The sequence below is a fragment of the Miscanthus floridulus genome, chromosome 10, assembly GCF_019320115.1.
Source record: "Miscanthus floridulus cultivar M001 chromosome 10, ASM1932011v1, whole genome shotgun sequence".
In the NCBI taxonomy this organism is placed as follows: Eukaryota; Viridiplantae; Streptophyta; class Magnoliopsida; order Poales; family Poaceae; genus Miscanthus; species Miscanthus floridulus.
The window spans coordinates 90521142-90529510 of NC_089589.1; the positions used below are offsets into that span (position 1 = coordinate 90521142).

The following is an 8369-nucleotide window of genomic DNA, read 5'->3' on the forward strand; positions in this document are numbered from 1 at the left end:
GTATTTTGAACTTATAACATATCTGAGGCCACATTTTTGTGCCAATTATATCTACATAGCTGTTGAATGTATTAGGATGCATCTCATATGTATGCTTTCTGTGTCTTCTCCTTGTTGACAACCAAGTTGTCCATTTGGTTCCAAACAAGAGGAAGGCATCAAAATCAAATCAATGCTTTGTGTCCATCATTCACATGACTGAGGCCACTAATGTTTAACCTAGACATGTTGCTACTGATGCCAATGATGATCACTAGCACTTGTTCATTGACATTCTACTTGTGAAAACTGAGGCAGCTTATTTGGGTTGTGCAGATTTGAGATGAGTCATCCCTGCTATGTTGTGTTCAATGGCCATGAGCTAACTGGCCTGACTACCAGCAACAAGTTCATAGGTTTTGTGGTGCTTGTTATAAAAAGTACAACTCCTATGAAGATGGAATTGCTGCCTTCAAGTCAAGAACCAACTCAAATCCACCCTTAGCTCATGATGATGACTTCTGTCTTCAAAACCCAATAGCTGCTCGACCCTCTTTCTCCTTCAAAACTGTTGTAATTGTAGTCCTCTTAATCTTTGTCTATCTCCTACGGAAGAAGCTCTGAGCTCATGTACTGATTGTAAGTGTGATAGTTAGACTTGATTTAGCTAGAATTGTAATGGTTATAGCTCCATTAACTACTACTCTAGTTTGAGTTATATATATCTATGTGGTGCTACTCCAAATTTATATGGGGTCATACCATGAAAATTGTTAATGGTTGTTAAAGTTGCACTTTAGAATGAGTTGTGGACTTCACTGATGGATCTTTGTTGGATTATTTTCCTCTTCCGTGATCTCATTACTGAGCAAGCTCTCATCCTACTGCACACTAATGAAATGGAGGAGGCCCCCAACAAGAGCTAGCCTCATGGACAATGTCTTTGTCGAGATCCTCTGCTGCGTTCCTGCCCGCTCCTTGTTCTGCTACAAATGTGTCTATCGCTCCTGGAAACGCCTCATCTCGGACTACCATAAGTTGATGCCCCAGACTATGGCTGGCTTCTTCTATGATAGAATATATGGCCAATGAAACTTCACCAATATCACTGGTGTTTACCCCTCCTTATCCTTCTTGACCTTCACCATGACTAATGTAGCTATCTCAGATTGCTGCAACGGCCACATCCTTTGCCGGTGCCTTGGGGTTGATGGATACCGCTATGTAGTCTACAATCCGGCAACCCAGAAGTTGAAGGTACTGCTGGCTAGAATCCATTCTATTGGTGAGGCTCGATTGGGGTTCGATCTGACAGCCACCTCGCACTTCCATGTGTTTGAATATATGGAGGAGGATGGTCAGTGCGTGGGTGTGGACATCTACTCATCTAAAACTACAGCATGGATCTTTAAGGAATCTAAATGGGGCCAGGAGGCTGAGTTGATATTTTCATATTCAGCAACTGTGTTTCTTAATAGTTGTCTGCACTATATTGGGTTCTACGAGGGTTACCATCGTATACTTGCTATGGATGTGGAGGGAAAGACATGGAGGAAAATTCCAAATAGGCCACATGGTTTTTCATGCTCCATCCATCAAGCTCAGGGTCACTTGTTTCAATGTACTGTTGGTGGTCGGAATATGTCCAAGCTTTCAATTGGGATCCTTGAAGACTATGTTACTAATAATAAATGGACATTGAAGCATACTATCAGCCGGCGTAAGTTGTTTGGAAAGACTAAGAAACAATTGGGTTACTTTGATTGAGTCATGCTACATAGCGGATATAGTTCACCTTGAATAGAATTTGATTTTCTTTGTTGGGGTTGGGGTGGAAAGAGCTGTCATTGCATATAACATGGACAACAAAAAAGTTCATGTCATCCCTACACATTACATTCAGTATGGTAGATGTGACATCCTACTAGAAATCAGCGGTAGACCTTACTATCTTCCTTATGTTCCCTTGTTCTCGTAGTTGGAGTCATTAACAAAGTAGTAAATAAAGGTACATTTGATGTATCTCTCTGTCATGACATGTTTAAATGGATCAATGTTGTTTGATTGTCTATGGACATGTTAATTTCCTCTTGAATGGATGTCGTCATTATTTTGGAGCAACTTTAACTTGTTTGTAATATAAGGCAAGATCTGTGTAGTGTGTCAGATGTGTTCAAACCTACAAAGGTTGGACTTTCTTGCGTGTGTAGTAACATTTCAACACCAATGGCTCCCCTTTGTTCCAAAAAAACATCAATGGCTCCTCTGTATTAGTGATATATTAACTGCTGTGATCTCTTCCGCAACTTCGCTTGTTTTCCTTTCTTCCCCAAGCCCTCCCATTCCCATTGTAGATCTAAAATCACCAGGAACGTGCGGTTGCCTTCTACAAACCTACTTCACTCTTAGCCATTGCCCTGGTGAAGGGAGAGCCTTCTGCGAAGCATGCATGGGAGGGGGGTGACGCCATGCCCATGGTGAAGGAGGATGACGCCATGCCCATGGTGAGTCAAGATGAAGCTCTGGTGGATCCCTTTGGAGATAGAGACGATTGGGCCATTGGCATCATGAGTAAGGCTTTCTTGAAGATCAAGCATGTGCTATAGAACACCAGTCTAGGCACCCTCAACCCACCTCAGGAGGAAAAGGTGACTAGTTACGTCTTCATTTTTCACCAACTCACTGATGTCCTAGAAGAATGGTCAGCCTGCCTTAACAAGAATCATGCAGACAACGCAGAGTACATCCTCACTTGTTATCGAAGTTAGATAGATGGCTTCGACACTAGCATCACAATGTAGGGAATCAACACCACCCACAACACCGAGAAGCACTAGCGCAACCTGGTTCGAGCCGATGCTGAGCAGGTGGCCAACTATATCATCGCTGACGAGGACAACGACGATGTTGATACCAACGATGAGGATGAGGACAAGGACAGTGATATCGATGACGAGTAGAGGAGTAAATAAAGTTCCATTTGATGTATCTCATGTTGCATTTGATGTATCTCATGTTGCATTAGATGTATATCTTCCTTATGTTGGGAGTACAGAGGGAGTACATGTGATTACTCTTTCCTTATATTGTTACTCTTCCTTATGTATCTTCCCTTGCATTTTATGTCGAATGCATTTAAATGTATAGAGGTTTTGATTTGTGAAGTCTTATTTGCATGTCTATGTTTACTATATTGTTGAACTTTGTATTAATTAGGTGGGTTAAACTCTGTTGAGCATGGTGTAGATTAGGTCCTTTGGTCATTTGGTAGCCGATTTCTAGCCACAGTTGGTTGGTTTTACCTGCAGGTTCTTTTTTGGTTCTCTTTCTAATCTATAGTATGGTAAACATGCATAATGTTGGTGGTCCTTAACGATCAAATCCGACCGCCAACTAAGGTACAAAAAGAGGAGAAATCGATAATCTTAAACACATATGCATTTACTATTAACCAAGTTCCACATGTATTTGGAGAATATTATTTTTTGCTGGTCACAAACACAAGTACATAGAATAATTCACTAAAAGGCGCTTTTCAATGCTGATTCATGCAATGGAACAAGGGAGACGCCCATCAAATAAATTCAAAGGGGCAAAGCACCATGGGGAAGCAATTCTGGTCCAACCCATGGCCTATCATGTGAAGGCGGTGGCGAGATGCCACGGTCAAGGGGTGGCCAACCCCTAGGGGCGCCCAACCCCTTGTCAGTGCTGCTTAGCCCCTCCTTATACAGGCAGTGGCATGCTCCCTTATAGAGGTGGTGGAGCTCCTATTTTGCTCCAAGAATAGCCAGAGCACCGCCAAAGAGCCTTGTACAAATAGAGGGGTACCCCCCCCTCTCATAACACAACAGAAAGGATCAAGAGCACACCTCACTTGAGTTATAGCATCACTCCAAAGGGCTTAGGCCCTAATAGATAGCTAGAGTTGTAAGGGAGAGATGTGAGGAAAAGCTTGGGGAAGCGCCAGACTTGTTGGTGTCTCCCCAACTTGTACCTCGACGAGCATCTTATTTCAATGGGTTCTCGTGCTAAGTGAGTGTTTGTGTTTTCTATGATATAAAGTCTTTTGATTAGTCCAACTTTACTCTTACTTGTTTGTGGGTTCATCATCTACTCTCATAGCAGATACTCTAGTAGAGGGCCCTGATAAAGATGGATGAACCTATCGGAACACTAAAGTAGTAGTCGATAGCGTAGACATGGTGTCTAGGCTAGAGGCTACCTTCGTTTGCCTTGAACTCCATAGTTGAGAGGTAGGCGGCAGGTGGTGACAGCCCTATCTAACACTCATAATCCCCCATGTCCGCGTACGACGTAGAGCTATAGGCCAGGCTCACTTGGTAGACCAGGTGCTACCCAGTGCCTGAAGTAAGCAAGTGGAAGTTTAGTTTATCTATCCATTTGACCCTAAAACCTTAGGAGACCATCTCAACCTCTACCAACTCTGCCCTTGTATTATCCTTGGATGAACCAGCTAGAGGAGATTCCTCCATTCCCAGTGGAGAATAGAATACCCTGAATACTTTCAGGTGAAATGCTACAACAGTAAATCCATGCGCTTGTGGAATCTTCCTGTTTGCGTTAAGAATTACCAACAAGCATTTCTGGTGTCGTTGCTATAGAACGGTTGCCATATTTTCTTCGAACCTAGTTCATCCTCATATTTGTATCTTTTCCTTTTTTCTATATATACAAAAAACACAAAAATATTTTCACCATGAAAACCACTCCTATCGAATACCGGTCTGTTTCAAAGGGCGAGTTCTCTGAGCCACCACCAAAACCAAAATTTTCATCCGACTCTAAACTCCGCCCAAGCTTAATAGCCATGGTTCGGGCACAACCCTTCTCAGGGCACAATAACGAAAACCCCTTCCAACACCAGCACGAGTTCGAGGAGATGTGTTCATTCCTAGACATCTTAGGCATGACGTAGGAAACACTAAGGTGGAAATTGTTTCCCTTCTTTCTTACGGGGAAGGCAAAGCAATGGTACACACATGCCATAGAAAGTATGAATGGGGACTGGGATGAGATTAAGGACAAATTTTATCTTGTATTCTTCCCTATGTCCCATATCGTCTCTCTACTAAGGGGGATCCTCAACTTCGAGCAATATGAGAAGGAGTCTATAGGTGTAGCCTAGGCTAGGTTTTCAATGTTAATACATGCTAGCCCAAACCTGTCTTTACCCGATGGTGTATTGTTGCATCTCTTTTGTTTGGGTATCAACATGCATGCTAACCTATGCCTAGACGCGACTGTCGGAGTCTGGTTTACACACATACCCATGACGAAACAAGTGAAATTCCTTGAAAACTTCCTAGAAAGTTACACTTCCCCATCATGAGAAATAGAACCCTCTAGGCAAAACTCATGTCGAGTGTTGAGGAGTCCTCATTAGTTGAATCCAAACCTATACCATCCTTAGATTTAACTCGTGAGCCCTCACCCGAACCATGAACACCAAAGGAAAGATTAATTCATCCTTTAGAGTTCTCTATCAAATTCAAGGATTATGGCAATACCTCAAAATATTTGTGGCATGAAAAGCACATAAAAGGAAGTTTCCCCCAAGGCAGAACCATCGAAGGAATGGTTAATGGAAGTGAAACAACAATCTAAAGCAATTTAGATTCTTTCACCTTCCACAAGCATGCCTTGTTCATTAAGGGGGACTGTTGTAGAAGCGCTGCACAACCCCTCAGTCGGGACCAGTATCATGTTAGAATTCCTAGCAAAAAACCTCTTGGGTAATATGCCACTAGTCCCGACAAATAAACTCTTCAAAAGTTTATCAGAACTCCTCTTCGAGTGTTGTGGGATTGCCAAGGCCGTGCCAATCATAATAAATGAAACTGAGGTTCACCTAGACTTCCACATCAACGCCATCCTTGATTTTGATCTTCTTATAGGCTACCCTTCTAAAATACTTTTTCAAGAAAAACCTTCCCATGGGAGCCTTAATGAAGAATTTGGGAAAACTGCTTTCGCCACTCACTTTGATATCCCAATGGCAGAGCATCATCCCAACAATGACCCATTCGAGGAGGTAAAGTTCATAACCCCATTCATTTCACCATCACCCTCGCTCGAACTTAAGCAATGTCCCTTTGGCCATCCAAACATTGTTCTCAATAGTGGTTTACATTCAACCAATGTATTTCTTGAGAACAAAAGCTTCTATGCCATGGACATTTTGCTTAGTGCCACATGCTTCCACGAGGATCATAACCATCTCTCGACCCTTGTTTGAAAACTTTTTAAGAGGATGGTTGTGGATGTCTTCGTTTATCACAAATACTACAAATCATGTAGTTGCACTGTGGCCCACGGTCAAGCTTACAACCATAAACAAAGCACTGCTAGGAGATACCCTGGATTATCATAAAAAGGGGATTATTATAAAAAACCAACTTTCCTTTTCAATAAAAGCAAGAACATGTTGTCAGGATAGTATGCACCTTCGGGTATTCTTGTGTGCTAACCCTTTTAGGTTAAGATCAAGAAGAACATGGGACATACAATGCCTAAAAACATGAGAGCTACATCGACTACATCCCTTGATGATCTTTGGTGATGGAACACACTCAAAAAGGAGATCCTAATCCTACACACTTGACTTTCACACAAAAGTTCAAGTGTGGGGGAGGATGGTGAGAGTCCAAAGTTCCATACACGCCAAAGACCATCCTAGAAAAAAAGAAAGAAAAAGAGAAAGATGATGATGTTAGCTCTACCTTGCTATATAGAAAAAATAAATAAATATATTATGAAAGAAAACATGATATATAAAAAAAGAGAAAGAGAAAGAGAAAGAGGAGGATTCTCCCCTCTGAAAGCCTTTGCTTACCTCAACAATCAAGCCACCACTGTAGCAGGCTCACGACTTCCATCCACATATGCTGCCAGTAAGTATACTCAGGTAAGCAAAGGTCACTTATTGTTCACCAACTCGTTTATTCATATTTGTCTCCATAAAAAGATAGACTTAATCATATAGGTTCATACTTCCTTTGGTTATGATGTATGCTCTGGTTTGGGTGTATTCAAATTTCATAAATCCATAGGCTTTTTAAATTAAGCATGTGCTTAGGTTAAAATAGCCTTCTTTAATCAAAATTTAACATGGTGTTAAATCTTGGTTAATGAACTTTGAGTATTACTTTCATCAATAGAAGTAATCTACTATGGAGATAAATCAAGGCTATGCTTATTTTTGCAAACTTTACCTTAGCCTTGTCTATGCTAAATGATAAAAAGTTGGGTGAACACATAAAATAAAATAATAATAATAATAAATAAATAAAAGTAAAAATAATTATAATAAAATTAAGGCTCCCTAGTGTTTTAGCTGGTAGAGCCCTTGTCTGTTCCCTTTTGTTAAATAAAAAATAGGTACAACAATAAGTGTGGGGGAGATCTCTCAAGCGTGATGAACAGACATTCGAGATCTCCCACCAACACGTTGCACAAACATCATTTGATACAACATGCAGAAGGATAGGACAAATGGCTCAAGAGAGGATTGGCTGAATTTTTAGTTTAGTCAAACCACCTCTGACTTAGCTACGTCTTCTTCAACAATGGTTTGTGCAACACAACTTTCAACTCCCTCCAATTTTGAGTTTGAACAAATACAAATCTTGATCGCTAGAAATTAAACTCAATTTATCCCTGCTATCTCCTCCTGATGAACAATGACCCTATGCAATTCAACAAACCACACTTCATTTAAAATTTTGAAAAGTGACATGTTCATAACATGTTTAAGATAGAAGCTTGCATAAAGTTTGTTCCATATGCATACACTTATGCTTGTGGGCAAATATTCTAATAGGACAAACGTGTTGACTAAGTTGTTGTGAAGTGTAATATAGTTCTGACTTACAAATCCTACCATTTCTATTCAAAGCACTTGGAGAATTTGTTTGATAAAAATGATGTAAAGCCATAGTATCGCATACTCCTCAATTGGTGGGCAATTCCTACCAAAGCCAAATAAGACATCTTGCAAGTTTCAAGCCTTCCACATATGCTACTTGTTATTGTGTTGAGTTTGATCAAGTCTTGTTGACCCTTGTTGAGAGATTTATCATGCTCCCAAGATCAAGATCATGTACACCCACATACACATGTTGCTCCTACACTGGGAGTACGCACAAACATGCTTTTATTTAGATCCACCAAAAATTCTACTCCCACACTAGGAGTAGACAAAAATAAGTTTGTTAAGCAAATACTCCATGTTCTAAAAAGATAATGATCTGTCTAGATATGTGGTTTAGAAGAAACATGGGCTAGCTATAAAAAATATGGACACATGAAGGTCCAAGTACAAAAAAGAAATAATGAGCACATGAAGGCTCATGTATTGAAAAAGAAAG

At 40.7% G+C, this 8369-nt stretch overlaps 1 protein-coding gene across 1 annotated transcript; it reads left to right on the top strand.

The window, feature by feature from the left end:
- The first annotated feature begins 1125 nt into the window (after window positions 1–1125).
- Window positions 1126–1746, top strand: LOC136489018 (uncharacterized). Its single transcript, XM_066485769.1, has one exon. The coding sequence runs from the start codon at window positions 1126–1128 to the stop codon at window positions 1744–1746; it is 621 nt and encodes a 206-aa protein (XP_066341866.1).
- Window positions 1747–8369: the final 6623 nt, after the last annotated feature.

Bases quoted from the DNA above. Each gene is read 5' to 3' on its own strand.
- LOC136489018 (XM_066485769.1), top strand. From the start codon at position 1,126: ATGACTAATGTAGCTATCTCAGATTGCTGCAACGGCCACATCCTTTGC.